General features: G+C 36.9%; 3 protein-coding genes across 4 annotated transcripts; 1 reads left to right on the top strand and 2 right to left on the bottom strand.

Annotated features, from left to right (window-relative positions):
- The first annotated feature begins 1,380 nt into the window (after positions 1-1,380).
- Positions 1,381-3,643, top strand: LOC103332069 (BolA-like family protein). Its single transcript, XM_008234764.2, has 3 exons — positions 1,381-1,572; positions 2,975-2,997; positions 3,113-3,643. Exons 1-3 carry the CDS (start codon positions 1,510-1,512, stop codon positions 3,306-3,308), a joined length of 282 nt encoding a protein of 93 aa, XP_008232986.1. The 5' UTR covers positions 1,381-1,509; the 3' UTR covers positions 3,309-3,643.
- A 10,531-nt stretch (positions 3,644-14,174) lies between these two features.
- Positions 14,175-17,667, bottom strand: LOC103332169 (uncharacterized). Its single transcript, XM_008234878.2, has 2 exons — positions 15,025-17,667; positions 14,175-14,885 (listed from the first exon to the last, which is right to left on the bottom strand). The coding sequence occupies exons 1-2, from the start codon at positions 17,624-17,626 to the stop codon at positions 14,521-14,523; spliced, it is 2,967 nt and encodes a 988-aa protein (XP_008233100.2). The 5' UTR covers positions 17,627-17,667; the 3' UTR covers positions 14,175-14,520.
- An 821-nt stretch (positions 17,668-18,488) lies between these two features.
- Positions 18,489-20,403, bottom strand: LOC103332059 (Plastid-lipid associated protein PAP / fibrillin family protein). 2 transcript variants are annotated; one of them, XM_008234753.3, is made up of 7 exons: positions 19,964-20,400; positions 19,743-19,858; positions 19,527-19,649; positions 19,241-19,339; positions 19,098-19,142; positions 18,881-18,954; positions 18,489-18,763 (listed from the first exon to the last, which is right to left on the bottom strand). In XM_008234753.3, the coding sequence occupies exons 1-7, from the start codon at positions 20,223-20,225 to the stop codon at positions 18,667-18,669; spliced, it is 816 nt and encodes a 271-aa protein (XP_008232975.2). In that variant the 5' UTR covers positions 20,226-20,400; the 3' UTR covers positions 18,489-18,666. The 2 variants fall into 2 exon arrangements, with proteins under 2 accessions (XP_008232975.2, XP_088898166.1); XM_089042040.1 differs by lacking the exon at positions 18,881-18,954 and having other exon boundaries at positions 18,489-18,772; positions 19,964-20,403.
- Between the last annotated feature and the right edge of the window lie 2,493 nt (positions 20,404-22,896).

Here is a 22,896-nt window from a genome sequence, read left to right on the forward strand (position 1 = left end):
AAATTGTGGCTTTAAAGAGATTTCATGTTAAGGATAGTCCACAAGTCTATAGATCTAAACTTACTTAAACAAAGTTAAGAATTCATTAATGTAGTGGTTTAGAATTGAGGTGGGCATTTTAACCAAAAACTTCGCGTATCGACTGTACTGTATTGATAATTTAGTTTGATTTAGCTAAATATTTATTTTTTAATTTTTAATTCTCCCAATCCGATCCGAACTGAAACCTTTGGTTCAAGAGTGATTAACAATATCCCAAACCTGTGAAAACCCATATCGAACCGAGCAAGAAAAATAATTTATTATTTAAATACAAAATATACATGTGTCAACATATTAGTGGCTTTTTGAAATGCAATGTGGGCTGTGGGGGCAGGCACGGCCCAGTCCTGTCACCCTAAATTTTGAAAACTCGGGAGCTTTTACAATGAGGAGTTAAAGTGAGGAGGTTATTTGAGGAGACCGATCCGACCGTCAAAACATTTAAAATATTTAAGTCCCATGATTTCTTTACATTTGTTGATGGTGAGATTTGATCTCCTCAAATAACCTTTTTACTTTAAGCCTTCATTATAGCCTTTCCGTGAAAACTCTCCCTAAGTTGCCCAAGCCCAGCAAAAAGAAAGGTCATAAACTTAAAAGAACAAGAAGATTCCATGTTCTTCTCTCTCCAGCCAGCCAAGAAGCCAACACGTGGCTTTTCCTTTTATTATTCTTTCTCTTATTGTTCTCCTTGTTATACTTTTTTTTTTATTGTGATATAATTTTAAGCTTGCATCAAATTTTGATTAATTTGTTGGAATCTGTTTTATGTTGGCTTGTAACTTTAAAACTAATATATTTAATTTCTTACTTAGATAAATTGGATTATTGGTATTTTATCTTTTATTTGGATACTTTGGAGTATTTATTAATGAACTTATGTAAAATGGTTATCAATTTTATTTTTATTACAAGATTAATAGGTGTTTTGTTAATTGGTACTATCGGTATACCGAACTAATCTTAACTGAATTTTCGATTAACCAACCAAACTGTTAAAATGCTTAATGGTTGATTAAAGGAAAAAAAAATTGCTCTACCGAAAGATTTGGTACGGTTAACGGAAAACCCATCTACTGTTCCAAACTCACCTGTGCCCACGCCTAATTTGGATTAATTGCTCCCTCATGCACAGCTCTAAGTTTGAGTCTTAGCATCTGTGTAGTGTGTGTGAGTTTGGTATATTATCACTATCTCAATAGAAACAGTCCTATAAAAAAAATTAATTATAAATAAATAATAATAATAATAAATAAATAAAACTTGTTTAAGCAAAAGAAAAAGGAAAAAAGAAAAATAATAGCAATTGCTTTTATTAGCCGAATAGGCCTTTCCACTGGGCCTTGAATACAGTCCACCGAAGTAGAATCTCGAATTTAAGCGACTCTCGTTTTTCCGCTTGCAACTGGAAACAGAGAGAGTTTGTGACCAAACTTCGAAAGAAAAGAGAGCAAGAATCAGAGAGAGATGGGAGTGACAAAGGAGCAAGTTGAGTCTTCACTGACCTCAAAGTTGAACCCTGCACATCTCGTAAGCTCTATTGTCTTTTAATCTTTCCTTGTTCTTATGTTTCATATAAATTTTTTCTTTTATTGAAAATAAATAAATATACGCCTCCTTTTTCCTTTGGATGACTTTTTAATTAGGTTAAGTTTCAATTAGCACTTTTCCACTTACTGGGTTTACCTCAGATTCTTCAACTGTTCTTTGATTTGTCTTGGTAATGGATTGTTCTGGTAATCTAGGGTAATACAAACATAGAGGTGGTTTAGTAATTTCTTTATTTTCTGTGGTGTGGTTTGGTTTTAGTCCTTTGCCCTAGTTTTGTGAAGGAGCTCATTATCAATTTATCATAAGTAAGCTAAACTACATGTTCAGTGATTCTGTTGATAAGGAAAACATCTTTTTTAATTTTAATTTTGGGGGAGGCAGTAAAATGAGGCAAAGGATACCAATAATAATTACCTAACCTAAAACAAGCAATAAAGAGTGTCGACCCTGGACATTTCTTTGTGCTCTATTGAAACCTGCCTGAGGATTTGGTTAGTGTAATATTATGCGTATATTGTTTACTTTGGCTGGTATGTGATAAGATTTTGATCAATAGAAGCCCGTTGCAGCTGATATTTTTCTAGATCGGTTGTTGAAAAGTAACTTAGTTGGACTTGTTTTGGATGTGTCCTTGGTAGGGCCGGACATGTGGATATGCTGTGAAAAGTAGTAAAGTAAGAAAGGGTTGTTGAGGACTTTGAGATCACTATGCTCTGAGTGGTTATATTGGAAATCATGGTGCTAGTACGAGGGACGGTCTTCAAATGTTTAATTGCACTTTACTTCTGCTGAGAGAGACGCCAATTTATGGCTAACTCTGAGTCTGCATCTTAGTTTGCCTTGTATTAGTTGAACCATGACATTTGAGAATCTGTCTAACAGCAGCCACTATAAGTTTAAAGTTTGATTAAAGGAAGATTAGGATCATCCATCAGGCATATGTAGACACTCGATTATGTTGTTGGCACCTAGGAGATTTCTGCAGTTGTTGAGGAAAACAAAAACTGATGCTTCCCTTTATTAGTAGTCTGTATGAGAATCAACTGAGTTTGCAAATTGATTGGATGCTCTGATCAGTTAAGTTGTTATGCATGGCGACTGGAGTTGAGTTTGCAGGTCAGTCTTAAAAGTGAAATAAAGGGAAGTGACCGCAGAGAACATGCTGCATTGAGTGCTATAGAAACAGATGGTGGCCATTTATATGGCCATCTTTCTTACAATCGCTTCCATATCCTTTTAAAATATTACGTGGAAAGACTTTGATTTTGCATTGTTGATGATATTTCATTTGCAACCAATTATCATATTCATATTCCATGCAATATGTTTGCTCCTATGCCATTATTTCTGTACTAATTATTTTTGAACTTTTATATTTCAGGAAGTAATTGATACATCTGGAGGGTAAGTAACTTGTTGCAGTTCAGCTTGAATTTATGAACTTTCTGCAGGATAAGTTATGAACTTTCTGCAGGATAAGTTACTTTTTATTTGTTCAATTGAATTTATGTGGTTTCAGATGTGGTGCTAGCTTTACCATTGAGGTAGTATCGGAGAAGTTTGAAGGGAAGAGGTTGCTGGAGAGGCATCGGGTGGTAAACGCTGCTCTGGAAGAGGAGATGAAGCAGATTCATGCTCTCTCGATAAAGAAAGCTCTGACACCAGAGCAGTGGAAACAACAGCAGGAGTCTGAAAAACCTAAACCTGCTGCTTAAACATAATCTTTTGAAGTTCGGGTACATGGTGTAGCTGATAAGCACGAAAGTGTTTGGAATAGATTTTGAGTGGGAAACTGTATGAAATTTCTTTTCTTCCAACCTCCTACGTTACGGATTGAAAATATGTTGCTAAAATAATGGTTATTGCTCTTGTTTTGTCACACAAAATCATGTTAATTATTTTACCCACTGTCTGTGTATACGAGATTTTCTGTATTTTGGATGAGTCGTGATATACTAAATATATAGGTGTTGCATATTGCATCTCGGCTCAGACTGGGAGGTGCACTCTAGATGTTTGACGAAAAGCCTAAATGAAGTTAGTTTGCTGATGTGCTGCGTTGCGTTGCTACCTTATTTTCATTTTCAACATTTAAGTAAATGTCGTTGTTCTTTTACTTTTATTTATTTTAATGTTACTCTATTTACTTAAATTTACAATGTAAAGAAGTACGTACCCTTCATTTGGATTCAAATAAAAATACTAGGAAATTGAATTCCCACTAAATCAAAATATGAAAAATCGGTTTTAATGCAAAATACAATTAGGCTAGAAATGATGGTTCAATAAATCAATATATACTTTATACTAAAATCCCATAAAATCAAGTTTTCTTATTTGATGTGTAAGGAATAAAAGCAATCAAAATTATCTTGAGAAAATGATTATTCCAATTTATACTTAGCTAATATTTTTACATGAAACAATTTTTCATGTATGATATGAATGCATGAAGGGACCTAAGGTCAATTTAGGGAAAAAAAAACCTTAGATGTTCAATCCATAAAGAGTTTTACAAGAATAACCTAACTCTTACGTATTGAAGAAATATTCACTTGAATAAGCTCCTCTTAAGATAGTACTCATAAGGGTCCGAAGTTTGAGAGCTAGAACCCAAAAAAAAATGCAGATAAAGCCCAAAATCAAAATAATGACGGACCTAAAAAATGATGTAAAAGCCCTAAAATGAGTAGGATTGCGCTAATATATGCCAGCTCTTACGTTGAATAGGACGAGATGCCTTGGGAGGCGAAGAGGATTCCACTAATTTTTTGGGTTATTATCACATTCTTAGAGATATTTCTGGTTTATTGCAGTGTGTGTCTAATTTTTGAAGTTGATGCAGTTCTCTTTGATAATGAACATGAGTATTTTGTATGGTTTTATCAATTAACTATGAATTAGAATATTATCGTTTTCATTTTGATGGGTCTATTTTGTATAGAATTTTTTTTTAAAACCTTTTATATATTGACATCCGGAATGAAAATTTCTGGATCCGGCACGGTTGTTGCACAGCGTGCTTGTTTCTTTTTATTTATTTATTTATATATATAAATCATGGCTAAAATTGCACCTCCTCTAAAAAATTCCTTGGACTGCCAGTGCACATGGCATGATGTAATTGTCCATTATATACAACTTTTAAAAATATATAAATAATATTGAACCAAATATGAAAGGAAATTACATTTTGTTACATGATAGGGGCTTAGGCTGCAAAAATTACACCCACAAAAGCCTAGCGCGTTTTACGTTTCTAGTTCAACTTTCTTCTCTTGGATTCGTCCTCCAAAATTAGCACATTTCTTGATCTTTAGCCCTAGATGCCTTGATTTCTCGTACTATTCTCAACTAGCTCTAACTCTCCTTCTCAATATCTCATACTCTCTCTATTATAATTATATAGAATGGTATTTATATCAATGTACAACAGTAGTGAAATAGAATTTTATGAGTCTACTGAAAATTTCTTTCTCAATATATGCAATTTGTTCATCCATAAATCATCCATTCGATTCTTCACAATATTCATAGTAAAAAATACTCACTCTACACTTGAAGTTGCAACTGGTAGAATTCGGGCTAGTCAAAAGCAAGTATACCAAAGGACAAATCTTTTTTTTTTTTTTTTTTTTTTTGGTCTCAACCATATTTTGTGGAATATAAGTAAACCCTTTCACTTTTGTAAACTCATTATTAGAGCTCATGTCCCAAACTTATATGAACATCTTCTGAAACATATAAACCAAAACAAACTAGCCAATCATTTCAAAGCAATCTATTAATCAAACCGACCATAAGTCAATTTCAAAAATCCAAACAAACCATAACTGGAGAGAAAACAAAAGAAAACAAGAGAAAAATTAACAAATCTTAATTCAATGAGTTAAATCAATTAAAACTTGATAATATATTATTTGGAGATTAAGAGAATATGAGAATAAACAAAAGTTACAAACCTGGTTCTAAGAGCAAGTAGGAAGTGTTCTGTCAGAATCTTAAAAAGACAGATTGGGTGCAAAGGACTTTTACATTTTTAAGGATTTGCGTTAAAAAAAATAATTATAATTATAATAATATGTTTACTAAATTTTTGGAGAATTAGTCTGGAATGATTAAGGCACATCATAAAATATAGGGGTTTTACCGGAAAAATAGGGGGGCACCAAGACAAAATGGTGTAGCCCTTCAAAAATTGGACAAATCGGTCCAGTCATAGTGACATGAAATAACTCTTATGTTACAGTTGGAGGGTGACAATTTCTGACACGACCCACATGGTTAAATTTTTGGGTCGTTTTCAGGTTAACCTACCATTGACCCATTAATAAACGGATGGGTTCTGAGTGAACCGGCTAACTTGCTAAAATAATTATGTAACCCCACCAACTCATTTCTTTGTTTCTTCTTCATTTTCTTCATTTTTTTTAATTTCTCTATCTCAATCTTCATACATAGAAAATGCAATTACTTGATTAAATTATCAAAAATTATGTTTTTTTATTTGCTACCACTTGGCGGGTCAACCTGACATGACCCGAAACCCTCACGGAAAATTAGCGAGTTAACTTGTACACGACATGTTTATTAAACAAGTTGTGTTTGGGTTGAGCATTCTTGACACGTACATAATCATGACACAACACGAATCCCACACAACATGACCCATTGCCTACCCTAGATAGTGACATTGTAAGACTTTTGGGTCACTGTCCGACAGTGACATAAGAGTTATTTCATGTCACTATCGGATAATAACTAGATTGGTTTGTCCAATTTTAGAGGGAATGGACCCTTTTAACATTTTGTCTTGTTTAAATAACTTTTTTTTTAAAAAAATTATGTAAAATATATTAATGTACGTAATACTTTTCTTATAAATAGGGGCCCAAAAGCACTAGTTAGTGCCTCTGCCATTTATGTACAATCATGGAGGGTCAAAGAACTCTAGAGTCCTACTTCAAAAATTCACTTTGAATCCTCGGAATCTCATAACCGAACTAACCATTTAGTCGAATTTCTAGGTCACTAAGTCCTTTACCGAGGGACGGAGTCACACACAGGACAAGGGTCGCTGTGCACTCCCCTCTCACCCCCAAAAAAATCTCATGGCTCTATTGAAGTTCTTATATAAAACTTGAAATCCGTATGTTATTTCATTTATTTTTTAACTATTGGCCCCCTCAAAATTTAGACTCTAGCTTTGTCACTGCCCTTACCATTCTAATTCTGGGAGGGGTATAATCACTTATGGATACGCTTTTTCATATAATCATTTTAAGCGATTTTATTAGAATAAGTCATCTCTATAAGAAGTGATTATTGACCTATCTAAAATCACTCTCAAACAAGTATGTATTTATATTTTCCAATTTAAGCTGCTTTTCATATATTTACTTTGTCTTCACTTGTTACGTCGGCCACGCCGGAGATATCTGCTTTTCCTCTTGGACTATTCCAAGTTCCAATATGCAATGCACGTGTAACCAAACTGATTGCATTATTGTTGGACAAGTGGTTGTCTTTGTAAAACCAGAAACTACTAAGAAAAGCATGGCAGGAGATTGGCTGCACCACGAAACCAATAGTTGGTAGGGAAGCAATCAGCCAAGGGATTTGGTAAAAAGCAAGAAAGCAGATATAACGCACTAATTCTGTTTTTTGATTAGCAAACCTGTTTGGCACTAGAAGTATAGTATAATCTTCTAACGCACATTCAAAAAACTTTTAAGAATTTAGGTCATCCACTAAAAATTGGTCACGTCGAGGAATGCTCGTGTATCATGAACATGGAGATGATTCAAACACGAGAAGATAAGGGACAATGCTTTTGGAATTCCAGTATACTTTTTGGGGAATATATCTAAAGGCATTCAATGAGTGAGAAGTACGTACACACACCAACTCTTGCTCTAACTCGCTTACGCTGAATCAACCCTAATTATTTCATGAGTTTTACATCGTGTGCAAAATTTGGTGTCTAGTATTACAGTCGAGTAATAGACCATGATGCAACATCAAAATTACGCATCCGTCGGAACAACACCCGTCAATCTTTTTAAGAAAACCAGTTTCACCAAAAAAGAACTGTAATGGAACTACCAAGGTAAAGACGTCTTTTTCTTTTCTCTACTAGAAGATAAATCTCGGGTTGTTCTATATTGTCCTTTACATATCGGTGTCTTGCCTAATTCTATCAACAACTCATTCTAAGAAAAAAGAATTAATATATTATGTGCATATTTCTTGTGCTTTGGAAATTGTAACAGAAACGATCAAGTATATATAGATTCTGACATGTTCAATCAGTAGCTCGATCACTTTCACAGCAACTCATCATGAATCGCATTTTGACTCGATCTTAAGTTGAACCAACAAGTTTTAGTACAACTTAAAAAGCAACAATATCGTACCATAGAGCTAAAATGTACAGGATCACTTTTGTGTTGGTCTATTATTTACTGAAAGTATTAGTCCAAATCCCAAAAGATATCTAGAGGTTGGCTATGGTCAGAGAAGACGGTGGAGGATTGGTGAGCATGTTAACAACTGCCCTCATCGTAGGTCTTGCGCAGCTATAGTTCTTGACGCACATCATTGCTATGTTGAACAAAGTGTAGGGCACCTGCCAATGGGTACCCGCTGAGCTTGGGATCTACCAGTGCCAATAGTACTGCAGATGATGCAGCAGATGGCTTATAAGGGATTTCTGTGGTGGTCTTCCTCACTTAATTTACTATGTTCACGTCCTCTTCTTCCAAGTTCATCACTGGATTCCTCCCAGTTATTAGCTCCAGCAACACCACACCAAAACTGTACACGTCGATTTTCTCATCCACTTTCAGCATATAACCGTACTCTATTTGCACCATCACAAAAAAAAAAAAAAAAAAAAAAGTACACACTTGTTCACAAGAAAATTGATTAAATTCAACTCAGCGCATGTGCTGCCCAACAAGAGGAAGAATCACGGGTGGGCGTGATCACGGGATCAGTCCGTGCAAATGCACAGATAAATCCAAGGGCTGCTATTAAAGGCAAATTGACCTCAGCTAGCCATTACTTTTTTTTTTCCTTTTAACATTTTTAATTTATTAAAATTCGCTTATAAATAAATAAATAAATAAATAAACAAATTTGGAAAGTGCATCAATTTGTTCAAAAATCATCGTTGATCCGTCCGAATTTCCCAAGACCCGACATCACACCCACGTTCACTCCTTGAATCTATGTCCTCGTTAGAGAACTAACACGAGATTTTCTTGAAATTTGTAGTCTCAAATTGAACATTTCAAAATTCCCACATAAAACACATTTTATAATGCACAATATAATCTCATGCAATTATAAATGGCCTCCGGCCTTCAAATGATTCCAAAAATAGAGTTTTTAAAATAACTTAATGCATCAACATGCATATACCAAATTCAAATCTATTTATGCACACCTTCACTTGCTCAGTCCACAGGACGAGTCTCAATTCAACCAAGTTTCAGGGACCAACAACAAGGGTCCGAACCAATCTCAATAAGACCACCTAAGTGAGGTCTAATCTGTACCTAGTAACTTCAGGATGCTCCTAATATCAAATAAACAATTACCACCACACAAAATACATATATTCTAGGATTTATCCATCACAACTCATCAAACACAATCACAATATCACGTTGGGTGCTGATCACAAACGCAGCGGACATTCTCACATCACACAATCACATCTCCTCATACGATTCGTTGTGTTAATATAGTCCACAAAAAAGATGGTTCTTCTAGGACACATGTCCTGCAAGTTTGGTCCAGATCGGACGGTCGGATCGCTCACGATCGCACGATCGACGGTCACTAAAACCCTAACCATAGGGTTGGCATTTTGTATCCGGGACTCCATTTATGATCCGTCAATCCTACACGATCCTGGTAATACCTAGATCAACATATTATAACTTCAGGACCATCCAACGGTCCAAACCTAGCGAACCCGGAAAATACGCGATATGCGATATCCGTCGAATCTAACATCCAAATGAAATCCGAGCACACCTACGCACATCGAGAGGATCACGGGGACAAAATTGCCCTCACTATAGTGCTCCTGGTAATACACCTAATTTGGAGTCACTTTTGTTCTTGGACATACCCCAAAAAAGGTGGCGGAATCTCCTCGAAAAAAAAAAATCGGGTTGTCTACGCTACAAATTGATCAATTCCTACCCAACAGCTAGAGCTCGGAAAATAGGTGAGAAACCATACCTCACTTGCGGAATCGGTGGCCGGACGACGGAGAATGAAGCCGGCGAAACCGGGCTTCATGGTGGCGGACGAGAGCACGGCCGGTCAAAACGTGGCGCCACCGTGCAAATCCAGAGGAGAGGGAGAGACGGGAGAGAGAGAGTGACGGGCAATTCCAACCAAAATCCATTTTCCAAATATTTACGATTATGCTAGCTTCATTTGACCATGTCTCTCTTTCCGATTCGAGCCCACTCGTGTCTACGGACTCATCTCACCGTGCTCTAAATACAACCGAATTCCCAAATTCCTTCCGGGTAAGAAAATGACTAAAATACCCCTATCCCTAATTTCTCAATTCCACTTAAATTAATTAAACATGGGATAAATTTGGGGTCGGGCATTTTCTTTTGTTTAGAACAACCTAAAATATGTCTATAAATCCTTCCAAATTTCTTCAAAAAATTTCATACTCATTTCATTCCACATTTCTTACAAATTTTATCACATTATAAACTTATTCACAACTTTCCACTCTTCTTTTTTTGTCAAATATTTTCCACTCTTATAAAAAATTTTGTTAAATGCTTATCAACGTACATGTGTCATATCTGGGGTATTGTCTCTAAATAGTAATTTAATTAATTTAAACAATACATAGTAGTGGAATGTATGAGTATTGTACTATAGTTTTTCTCAAAATAATAAAATATGGAAGGCCCTAAAATATAGCCATGCATGGCTGGAGATGAAAAAATTTGGCCCTACATTATGCTTTGAAAAATATATTTTGGAAGGCTAAATTGTAGTCCAGGACTACATTTAGCCCTATGACCGAAGATGGCCTTACCATCCTAAATTAGTAGACTACTCGTGGATTTGCTCTCCATATTTTTACTATGTCTCTTCACTTGTTTAGTGTCGGGCATGTCGGAGATATATCCTTTTTCTCTTTGACTAGCATTCCAAACATGCAATGCACACATAACCAAACTGAATACCCTTCTCTTCCCAACGCCGCACTGCCCCATTTGGGGGTGAGGTCTATCCCTCCTCCCCTATCCTTCTCTTTCGTGCTGCTACCTCTGTATCTCCCTTGCCTTGGTTTCTTTTGGCGGGTCTGGTCTTATACCTTCAATTTGAGCCTATTTTGGTTGTGCCTGTGGTTCTCTTGGTGAGGTTGTTTGCTTCTCCCTCATGTGGTGTGGTGACTACTTAAGCCTTAGGCTCTTGTTTGGGTCTGGTTGAAATTTGATCAGGTCAGACCCAAGATTCAACAATTAAACTAATAGTGAGCCCAAGCTATATTTCGGTGGGCCTAATCAATAAGGTCGGATAGAAGCCCAAAATCATAAATGTAGCAGAATATCTATATATGGTGGAATACACCAATCTGGCCGAACACATCAATATGGCCGAGAGCATAAAAGTGGTCGGAAGACTAAAAACGGCCGAAAATGTAGATACGGTCTAAAGACTACAAGTGGCCGAAAATGTAGATACGGTCGAAAAACTAAAAGCGGCCAAATACATAAAATCAGCCAAAGCTTAAATAAGGAGAGAGATAATCCGTAGGAGGATTTTCTCATAGGTTACAATTCAAATATGGAAGGAATTATGCCAGCTTGATGGTCAATTGAAGTTATTGTGGGAGAGCTCAAGATGGAAGGAAAATCAAATCAAATATTATTATTCACATTAAATCACACACATGAGACAAGGGATTGAAGATATTCTGGAGCAATTATGATTGATTTGAAGGCCAATTGACGACTAAATAAATTGAGACGCACCAAAGTCCCTATAAATACCAAGCTTATGGAAGAGAGAAAGGACCCCCGACACAACACACAACTTGTCATTTTACATTTTCTTCAATTTCTATCCTAGGAGTAGCATAATGTAGCCATAGCCTAGTTCTTATTTTTTCCGATCTAGTTTCCGTAGATTTCAATTATGCCTTTACATTCTTGTACTTGTGTTTCAATTCTATTTTAATTGCAGTTCTTTCAATTCATGTCTTCGCTTAATCTTTACTGTTCTTCGTAATCTAGTTTACTTTTCGCACTTTACTTTAAGCACTCAAATTTCAATTATTTAATTTACGCAATTTACATTACACACTCGTCTTTACATTCTTTATTTTACGCACTTTACTTTACGCACTCGTCTTTAAATTATTTATTTTACGCACTTTACTTTTCGCACATGTACATCTTTCATCTCCACCCTAGCGACGATACAACCAGATCTACTTTTCACCTTTTACTTTACACACGTCTTCATTTCATTACATTTTATTTTCAATCTTCATCTCCACCCACTCCACATAATTTGGTTGCTCACATAAAGCCTTGACTCCAAGGTAGTGAAAGAACCTAGGCCGTGAGGAGGTTCCTTGCTCGGTCGAACAATCGTTTGATTAAAGTTAGATATCAGAAGCAACATATCCATCTACTCACATTCTATTCAAGCCCAAATTCGGGGCTTGGTGGTGGCACGCTCCGCACTCAAAAGAAGAAGGACCAAAAACTCCTTCAATCGGCCTACTCGACCGAAAAGAGGGAAACAGCTCTACTTTGAGATTTGATGTCTCAAAATGATTTTGTGTCCCCCTTTCTTTGCCAAGCACCCCATACAACCAGATCTACTTCCTCTTCCACATTCCCTCCTCTTCTTGCCTTCTCCTCATTCTGGATATGGCTTCTCCTGTGGATTATATCAACTACTTCTATACGCGTTTTTCGCGTCTACCTAGGAATGTGCTTCGAGCTCTTGCTACGGTTCTAGCTCTGGTGCTTGCACCACTACTTTCCACTCTCTTGGTGTTGATCTTCAGGTATATACCATGGTGTTGTTGTGATTGGTTGTTGTTTTTACTTGGGTTCATTGGCGGATTCGGATGCGATGGAGGAGGTGACTCTTGGATTATTGTGGGTGTGTTGATATATTTATGTGTTTTGAGAAATTTTTGTCCTTGACGGATGATCAGTGGGTCTCTATGTGCAGTGGTGTTGATTTGTGTGGAGTAAGTGTCTCTCCTCTTTTGTGGACATTTTGGTGCAGTCCCTATTCCCCTAGCGACGATGGTTGTTTTGTTTTTTTTTGTTTTTTTACTTTGTTTGATTTTGTGATGGGGAAGATTTATTGTGCTAGACTGTATTGGTTTTAGCTTAATCTTTCATGTGCTTGTTGTACTTTGTTCATGGCCTCTTCGGCTCTTGTATTCTCTGTTTTCCTTTCTTTTTTTTGGGGTTTGAATGAACTTTGGAAAAAAAAAAAACAAAACAAAAAAAAAACCGATTGCTGTTTATGAGTGAGTGAGAAAGAAAAGTAGGAAAAGTATTGATTTTCTAACCATCTTTTTTCATTTCTTTTTCCAAAGTATTATAATCAAGTTTTATCCTCATAATCAGACAAGTTTGCGTTATTGTTGGACAGGTGGATCTCTTTATAAAACCTGAAACTATTAAGAAACAGACAAGGGGTTAGGTAAAAGCAAGAAAAGGAAACCAATCGCTAATCACAAGTGATTCTGCTTTTAATTAGCTAAACTATTTGGGCACTAGCAGTATATTATTATCTTTTCTAATACACCATTCAAACAACTTTTAAGAATTCAATTCATCTACCAAAAGTTGCCCACATCGGGGGATGCTCGTGTATCATGACCATCAAGTGATTCAAATACGAGACCGAGGAAGATAAGGGAAAGGGACAATGGTTGGAATTCCAGCATACTTTTTGTGGAATATACTTAAATGCGTTCGATGAGTGATGCGTGCACACACCAACTCTTGTCCTAATCCGCTCTCATTGAATGGACCCTACATAGTCTAATTGTCTCATGACTCTCACATTATGTGCAAGAGTCACATTATGATAATATACAGTTGAAAAAAAGTTTGGTGTGCCTAGCATTATAGTCGAGTAATAAGCCATTTCAAAATACCGCGACAACAAAATTAGGGTTCATTTGGTATTCTACTTAAAAAATAAATTAAAAAACTATGAGCTTTTAAATATTGATTTTAGGACCTAAAAACTTGTTTGTTATTGAACTCGAAACTATTTTTAAGATCTAAAAAAATTGAAATTAAAATCAATAAATCAAAAACCTTAGTTCCCAAATTGAAATTAACAAAAGAAAAGAAGAGAGAGAGAGAGAGAGAGAGAGAGACGAGGGAAGAAATTATTTTTGTAAAATCTCACCTTTTTTTTTCAATAATGAGGGTGTATAGAGTGTTTAAAATCTGTTTTTAAGTTAATAAAATTGAATCCAAGTAGAATAACACTCTCTCTATCTTGTACGAGAAAATTAATTGCACAAAACAAAGAACTATGTGAAAAGAAAGTATGACGACGACGACAAAGACGTCTTTTCATTTCTCTAATAGAAGATAAATGCAGGGTCGTTCAATATTAATATTGTCCTTTACATATCGGTGTCTTGCCTAATTCTATTAACAACTCAAGAAAAAAAAATTATTATTGTGCATATTTCTTGTGCTTTGGAAATTTGAATAGCAAGTCAAGTATAGATTTCGATCACTTTCACAGCAACTCATGAAGCCCATTTTGCACTGAATCTTAAGTTGCACCAACAAGGTTTAGTAAAATTTAAAAAGCAACATTGTCATACCAAAGCACTAACATAAACAGGATCACTTTTGTGTTGGTCCACCAACATATCTAAAGGTAGACTTCGGTCGGAGAAGACGGTGGAGGATTGGTGAGCATGTTAACGACTGCCCTCATTGTAGGTCTTGCGCAGCTGTCGTTCTCGACACACATCATTGCTATGTTGAACAAGTGCAGGACACCTTGCAATGGGTACCCGCTGAGCTTGGGATCTACCAGTGCCAATAGTACTGCTGGTGATGCAGGAGATGGCTTATAAGGGATTTTTGACGTGGTCTTCCTCACCCAACTTACTATGTTCATGTCCTCATCTTCCAAGTTCATCACCGGTTTCCTCCCAGTTATTAGCTCCAGCAGCACCACACCGAAACTGTACACGTCAATTTTCTCATCCACTTTCAGCGTATAACCGTACTCTGGGTGCACCATCACATAAGAAAGAAAAAATGTAGATACTAACAAGAAAACTGATTGAAATTCAATCCAATTAATAAGTTGAGTTGAAATTAGTTGATGTTGAGTTGAAATTAGTTGATGATGAGTTAGGTTACGCACCTGGGGCGATGTAGCCAAAGGAACCAGCAATGGAAGACATGCAATCTGTAGGTCCTTGAAAGTACTTAGCGAGCCCAAAATCGGCAACATGAGCCTCCAAGTTGGAGTCCAACAAGATGTTATGGGACTTGACATCCCTGTGTATAATCAGAGGCGAGCAGTCATGGTGGAGATAGCACAGTCCCTTAGCGGCCTCCATAGCGATTTTATACCTCCTCTCCCACTGCAATTCCGCGGCATTTGGCCCATGCAATAGTTTCCCCAAGCTACCATTCGGCATGTACTCGTACAATAACAAGTTTGATTCATTGTTTGACATGTATCCCAGAAGCCTTACAATGTTTCGGTGCTTGATTTGTCCTAGTGTTTTAATTTCCGCTGAAAATCCATGATCCCTCTGTCCTCCTCTACTTGAGCCAACAAGCTGTTTGATTGCCACTTCAAGGCCGCTTGGCATGGTCCCGCGGTAGACAACCCCAGCACTCCCTTTGCCTATAATGTTCTCAAGCTTTAAGCACTGGAGCAAGTCCTCAACGTTGAGATGGAGCTGCTGGAACACTTTGAGCCTCCAACCCTTAGATTTTTGGATCTTTCTCATCTCTGTGATTCTATAAACCTTGACAAGTAGGAATATCAGAAGGATGATAAGTAGGAGAACCAGAAGCGGTCCAATGATGATAAGAGCTAGCTTCGAAGGAGAACCAAACGCATTGTGGTCTCGAGCTCTCTGGTTAATCAAGGACGGGCATGAGACATTGCGACAGAGATAGGGATTTCCTTCAAACGACAAGATGGCCAGAAACTGACTGGATTGTGGGATTGTTCCAGTGAAGTTGTTGTAAGAGAGATCCAAAGTTGTGAGGCTTGTGATGTAGGGGATTTCATCAGGTATTTGTCCCGTGAGTTGGTTTCTAGAGAAATTGACAAGTTGAATTGTTTCTAGCTTTGTTGTCCCTCTTGGGATTTCACCAACCAAATTGTTTCGACTAAAATCAAGGAACGTTAGAGACGAACAATTAGAAATTGAAGCTGGAATTTCACCATCCAGGTTGTTGATGCTGATGTTGATCTTCGATAACCATTTCAAATAAAAGATTTCCTTCGGTATTTTCCCATAAAACTTGTTCATCGCCAGGGAGAGAGTTTGTAAGTTGTTAAGATTTCCAATTGCCCGTGGGATTACCCCGGAAATCTGGTTCTCAGAAAGCGTGAGGATTGCCAGTGAGTCCGCATGCATTTGTGTTGGAAGTTGACCAGACAAGTAGTTTTGATTTAGCTCAATCATGACCACATTAGGCAAGTTGAAGATCCCAACAGGAACAGTCCCATTGATTGCGTTTTTCATCATTCGGATTTTGACAAGGGACTTGCACTGGCCTAGTTCCTCCGGAATTGGCCCGAAGAAGTAATTGTCCATCAAAATCAATGTTTTCAGCCTCCCTCCTCTGCAAAGATCCTGAGGAATCAACCCTGTCAGGTGGTTTCTGGTGACGTCCAAATCCACAAGCCTGCCGTTCCGGCCAAGGCTCTCAGGTAGCTCAAATGTAAAGTTGTTCTCCCATAGGTTAAGCACCTCCAGTTGAGGAAGATGGCCGATAAAGTCAGGTATGGAACCGTAAAGATTGTTCCTGTGCAGGTTGAGAACGCTAATGGTCTTCAGCTCTGAGAAACTTTTTGGTATTTCTCCTGTGAGTTTGTTGATCGAGAGATCCAAGAGCACGAGGCTGGCCATGCCTGAAAGTTCAGGTGGTATAAAACCGTTAAGGAGGTTAAATTGCAGAAACAGAGAGCGCAAATGTTTCAAAAGGCCGAGGCTCCTGGGAATGCTGCCGCTCAGGTTGCAGCTGGCCAAGTCCAGCACTTGCAGCCACGTCAGCGATCCCAACTCCGGTGGAATGCCGCCGTCAAAACTGTTATAGTACCCAACGTACAGCTCCTTGAGGTTCTTTAACCGAGCCAAGCTGGCCGGTAGCTTTCCGGTGAGACAATTACCGTTGAGTCCTAGATACTCCAGGCTCTGAATATTAGAATAATTCTCAGGAATCTCTCCCATGAAGTAATTTCCTCCCATTTGAAGATGTTTTAGCCTTTTACAGCTGGCCAGCTCGGGTGGCAGTTGGCCGGTAAAGTTATTGTTGTAGGCATCAAAAACCTCAAGCTCCGGCATCCCAAGGAAGATTTCTCCCGGGAACCGGCCTATGAAGATGTTGTTGGAGATGTTCAAGTGCTTTAGAGACGTCAGGTTGGCCATGGCTGCGGGAAGCCTCCCGGTTAGGTTGTTGCTAGCGATGGTGAGGTTGACGAGATTGTTTAGAAGCCCAATCTCGGCTGGGACGGAGCCAAGCAAAGGCACGTTGGAGACGTTAAGAGAGACCACTCGGCTTTTTTGCTGGTCACATGAGACTCCAGAGAAAGAGCAGTAGTGGGCAGAGGGCTTCCAGTCCTCCAGCACCCCTGAAGTTTTGTGTCCTGTGTTCATGGCGTTCTTCAGCTTCAAAAGCGCGTCAAGGTCACCGCTGTAGGTACAGCATGGTGACGAGAACGAAAGGAAAATGAAACAGATGTGTAGGAGGAGGATATGAGAGGAAGCTGATCTTACCATCTTAATTTGTTTGTGTTCCTTCTTAATCCTACGGCTTTTAGGAGAATTATATTATTGGGGTCTCAGTGCTTCTCGTCTGGCACTTTTACAGTCAAGTCAATGTGCCAGTCCTTTATTTGACAGTGAGAGAGAGATTGCTGGAGATTTAAGATTTGTTTGGCGGACCTTGTTACATAATTTGAGGCTCTGCATTGGCAATTCGGTTTGTTGATGATATTTTGTTAATTGATGATCTGTTTTGGTTATAAAATAAGCTTTATTACCCTAATATATTTCGACATGAGACCATGTTTGAATTAAACACTGCTCAACTTTGTTCATAACTGCGAAAGGAAAAAAAAAACAAAAAAACTAGCGCCGCAAAGGTGGAAGTAAGAGGCAGCATGGAGTGCCTTGGGGTTCATGCTATTTTATTCAAGCTTAATAGTGAATCTCGAAGTGGAAATTTGAAAATCGCCTTTGTTTTCGACTTTAAACTACCTCGTTCGCCTCAGAAGTGTGTAAGCGAATTTGGTCAAGAGTGCCTCCAATCCAAAGATGAGTATACTCAAGAACTGGTTGTTGAAGCTGCTCTGGGGAGCTCTTGAAGCTGAGCCTGACTTTTAACACTATTGGTGCCGCTGGCCTTATCTCTAACTTGGGAGAGGAATTGTCTTTGGGCATCTTTGCCCCCATTGTATCCAAATAAAAGTACAAATTTACTGTTACAGGGCAGGGCAGTGAAAGTTTGGGTTTTCCCCATAAGTAAGAAGAGGCATTTTTAAAGGTCTGCTTGGAAGAAAAGTAGGGGCAAACGGACTGTTCGCAGCCAACATTACAATTAACTGCTTTCTTATTTTGATTAGTTATGCTTCTGAAATCGTTCATCATGAAAGCACATATCTTCGTCTTTCATTATTTCTCTGGAAAAAAGATGACCGCAGATATACAGCTTTATGAGTTACAATTACAAAAAATATCAGAAGTGCTACAATGCAGCAACGAAATGTACTCTTCAAAAATGATCTTTCAATTGGTAAGGATATAACGACGAACTGAATCTAGCTTGACGCTTGAAGAGAATTTTCGTTTGACCTCTCTAATATGAAGATGTTGCCTTTATCATCCCTTCCGATCCTCATGGTTTCATCAAGATATCTGCAGTAACTGAATTCAGGAAAACATGCAATATGATATGTCTGCATCCAAAAGGCAACCCTCGAGCAGGAAATAGAAAATTGATAACGCGGTATCAACTAATGTGATTTAGGATACGTAATCTCAAGCCAACCCTCTGGATTGAAGATTCCGAGCAGAAGACGGTAATTTTTCCGAAACACGTTCATCAACTAATGTGTTTCCAAACATAAACACAAATAAACTCAAAATTATGGCCGATAACAGCACCTCATTATGATGAAGCAAATGAAGCAATAGTTTGTGGGGGTGTGCGGGTGTGTGTGCAGTGAATGGCGCACATAATTTAAACTACCTGAACCGGAGTGATTGTTGAGTTGTCATATTTAATGTCAACTCTCTGTAGAATTTGAAAGCAGAAAAAATTTAAGAACATGATTCCAGTCAGATCAAAGAAAGGAATACAAAGGGTGAGCAAAAGGGCAGATGGGCTTTAACTGATTTGGATGCTTGCTTGAAGGAGGCCTCAATCGTCAGTCGTCCATTAAACAGATTCAATCCTCTCACATCGAACTTGATCACATTAACTGCTTGGCCCTCCGTTTCGGCACACGAGCAAATGCCCAATTGTAAAACACAACAAACCAAATCACCATATATTTCAAGAAAACATATTGGAATACTTAAAATGGTAAACCAAGTTGAACACTCTTAAGTATCAACAAATTTTACAGTATTGTAAAATGTAACATTTGAATCGGAATTTGATCAAAAATCTCCGTACCTCAGCAACATTAATATTCTGCAGGAAATCACCCAAGGAGATGAAGTCTCTCAATCCTAGCTTTGTTCTTTTGGAGCCTAAAATTGTAATTGTGCTGTAAACAAGTTTCCAGCATCCACCCATCTTCCAATTATAGAAAGAATTGAAAACTTTCAAAAAGAAATCATAACTACCAATCTCAAGGCAACTTGAACAAAAAAAGAAAAAAGAATATACCTTTTCCAAATGTAGAATAGGATCTGGAGTAGGATTCTGAGACTCCAGCTGCTTCACCAGAGCCTCAATCTCAGCTTTCTTCGCAGATGGGACCCCAAAAATCCCTCTATTGATTCCTAGGATAAAAATTAGTGGCAACCCAATTCATTTTTTACTTCAAAATTTTCACCAAATTCTTCAAAGTAAGGTAATCTTAGAGGCTGGAGTTGAAAAGAACATACCTTCGAGTGCTTGGTAAAGCTCAGTCTTAATCTCAGTGGGTGTCTCGTCCCCAATAAGGCTCGAACTTTGCTCTGCAACTCTAACTGTGTAAGTGGTCCTAAACCCAAATGGGCACTGTCCAAATCTCGTGCTTTGAGTCCATTGATGTGTGGCTGAGAGAAAACTATGAGGAGCTACCGCCATGTTTGTGGGTCTATTTCTAAGCATTGGTGGAATTGCGTGGAAAGCTGGGATTGGTGGTTGGGCAAGCATGGTGCCCATGAAGCTAATCTCACTAAATGGCACAATATGTTCTCTTAATATTGCTTGGAAATCATCACCAAGCTCATGGCCATGGCAGGGAAGCTTGGAGGAAGCAGAGTAAATGGCTCTATCTAATTTACTGACGGAGGGCTCTTTTCTTTTAAGCTGTCCTTGTTTGCTTTCTTATTTTAATCCATTTTATATTTTACTTACTTTTATGGTAATAACTAACAAACAATAGGAAGTGTTTGTGTTTGAGGATAGGTTTAGATACGTGTGGTGTGGTTGAGACTTGACAGTTCCTAAGTCTTCATGTCAGGAGATAGAAAGAGAGAGAGACGTTTTTATTTATTTATTTATTATATATATATATATATATATTATTATTATTTATTTGTTTGTGGTCTGGTTTGTTTCTTTTAATTTTGTGGAACCCACACTCATGTAGTCCAAAAACATGGAAATATCGAATATTATCGATATCGATAAAAATTGAATAAAAAACACGAAAATTATAAGAAAAACTTGAAAATTTTTATTGAAACTTTGGGGAATGTTTATTTAGTCAATTATCTATTATTTTTTAAATAAAAAAAATTAGAAGGAAATGCATTACATAATGGATTTAATCGATTTAAGTTGATTATACAATGAAAGAACATTTGTGAGTGTAGAAAATATGTAGTAATTAATGAAAAATGATTAAACACACCATAATCATTTATATATAATGATTTACTACAATATTTTATTTATACATCGTAGTAAGATCATGGTGACTTAAGACTGATAGAGTTACTATGAGGTTCAAAATTTTCACTATCTTCATCGTCTCTATGTGAAGAGTAAGTGTATTGTGAAGAGTATTCATCAAATGATAAATCCCCAAAATAGTTTTGCATGTAATTGTTAACATGACACCCATATAAATATAAATATTTTAGTATATTATCACTAAAAGATAAGTGATATATGGTGGTTAAGGTGTTAGAAGAGTAAAATGGGAGGGGTTCAAATCCCCTTTGTGTTTTTTTTTCCTCCCTTTTTTCCCTTTTTTTTTCCCTTTTTTTATATACTAGATTTTCGATATTTTAGCGATATTACATCGATATTTTGACAAAATATTGCTGAAGTGTGAGCGAAATTATAGACATCGATATTTTCCGATATTATCGTCGATATTTATACGATATGTACATGGATATGTTATGAAATATCCGTTATTCGAAAAAACTGAAATATCTTTGATATTTCGTCGATATTATCGATATTTCAAACTATGCCCACACTCACAATCTTCCACGACGATAGCATTCACATAAAAATAAATAAATAATTAAAAAAATAAAATTTTGGCTATACTCAATTGATCATTGTTTTTGAATTGGTTCTCATAGGTTTTGTTATGGTCGTAGTTTTTGTTTTTTGTCATGAGTTAAAAAAAAGATTGATAGTTATTTTAGTTTTATTACTGTTCTAGTTATGTTTTTATTAGATTGTTGATTGATCATCTATATATATAAAGCAAAAGGAAGAGAATGGTGAAACATTCAAAATACCAGAAAATACCCTTGGTTAATTCAAACATTAAAAATTGAAATTATTAATTAAATGAGGATAATATGGTAAATTCACATTTTTTTTCATATTAAAAAAATTAAAATTAAAAATAATATAATATAATATGTCCTACTTTTATGGAACATAACTACCCATGTTATCTTTTCTTAATTCTAAAAATAAAATCAATTGGCACATGCTCACACATGTTCCAAGGGGCTAGTTGTTATTAAAATACACAATGCATTGCAGTTTATATTTCTATAGAATTTGATTTTGTTATTGTTGCGGTCTTTTTTTTTTTTTTTTTTTGGGTGCAGTTTTTGGTTTTGTTTACATCATTTATATCTACAGTGTTTTGTTATGTATAACTCTAGAACATGAGGGATTTGGTACAAATCTTGCGCGTATCGGTGTTAAATTTTTTTAATTATATAAAAAAATTGTTGATTGTTAATAATATTGCATAACTGAACAAATACACAAAAACAAGGTTGGTATAGTGGTTTGCGAATGAGGCTTTCCTTCTTTGAGGGTCACAAAAATTTCTATTCTTTTTAGGGTGAATAAAGGGCAACGGAATTGGTCGCAATGGGCGATGGGCGACGATGGCTGGCTGTCAATGGTCGACAAGTGGCGGCGGGCCATTTCAACTCAAAAACTAGCCAAACCAAGTGGTTTGGTTTGGTCCGGCTTTTTATTTTTATTTTTTTAAATTTGATGGAGAACCAAACTAAACTGATTAATTTGGTCCACTTTACGTTTTGCAATTAACCAAACCATCAATTCACTTGACAAAAACCGATGGTGTAAAAATATAAATAATTGGGAGAAGTTGGAGGTAATGAGTTTCAAAGGGTTTAGGGAAAACTAAGGACATCCAACATGTATTTTTTAGGCAAAATTGTAGCAATGGTCCCTTAACTAAAACCCGACTTTATTTTTAGTCCCTCATCTTCCAAAATTGTTATCGTTGTGCTACATGACTGAGGATTAGCTAAGACTTGTGAGCTTTGAATAATATAAGGCAAGAAGAGACAAGATCAGTGAGCAATCTCATGTTGCTCGGAGAGGGAAGGGTGAAGTGCCTTATATTGTGTCGGGCATTGAACAGTCTTAGAAAGAGGCT

The sequence above is a fragment of the Prunus mume genome, linkage group LG1 (genome assembly GCF_029339155.1).
Source record: "Prunus mume cultivar Tortuosa linkage group LG1, ASM2933915v1, whole genome shotgun sequence".
Classification (NCBI taxonomy): domain Eukaryota; kingdom Viridiplantae; phylum Streptophyta; class Magnoliopsida; order Rosales; family Rosaceae; genus Prunus; species Prunus mume.

What these genes read in the sequence shown, in the direction of transcription:
- LOC103332169 (XM_008234878.2), bottom strand. Translation starts at nt 17,626, where the DNA reads ATGGTAAGATCAGCTTCCTCTCATATCCTCCTCCTACACATCTGTTTC. An exon ending in CTTTGGCTACATCGCCCCAG is followed by an intron (nt 14,886 to 15,024) that starts GTGCGTAACCTA and finishes TGGTGCACCCAG; the next exon opens with AGTACGGTTATACGCTGAAA.
- LOC103332059 (XM_008234753.3), bottom strand. Translation starts at nt 20,225, where the DNA reads ATGGGCACCATGCTTGCCCAACCACCAATCCCAGCTTTCCACGCAATT. An exon ending in GCTTTACCAAGCACTCGAAG is followed by an intron (nt 19,859 to 19,963) that starts GTATGTTCTTTT and finishes TTTTTATCCTAG; the next exon opens with GAATCAATAGAGGGATTTTT. An exon ending in CAACAATCACTCCGGTTCAG is followed by an intron (nt 18,955 to 19,097) that starts GTAGTTTAAATT and finishes GAAACACATTAG; the next exon opens with TTGATGAACGTGTTTCGGAA.
- LOC103332069 (XM_008234764.2), top strand. Translation starts at nt 1,510, where the DNA reads ATGGGAGTGACAAAGGAGCAAGTTGAGTCTTCACTGACCTCAAAGTTG. An exon ending in AGTTGAACCCTGCACATCTC is followed by an intron (nt 1,573 to 2,974) that starts GTAAGCTCTATT and finishes TTTATATTTCAG; the next exon opens with GAAGTAATTGATACATCTGG. An exon ending in GTAATTGATACATCTGGAGG is followed by an intron (nt 2,998 to 3,112) that starts GTAAGTAACTTG and finishes ATGTGGTTTCAG; the next exon opens with ATGTGGTGCTAGCTTTACCA.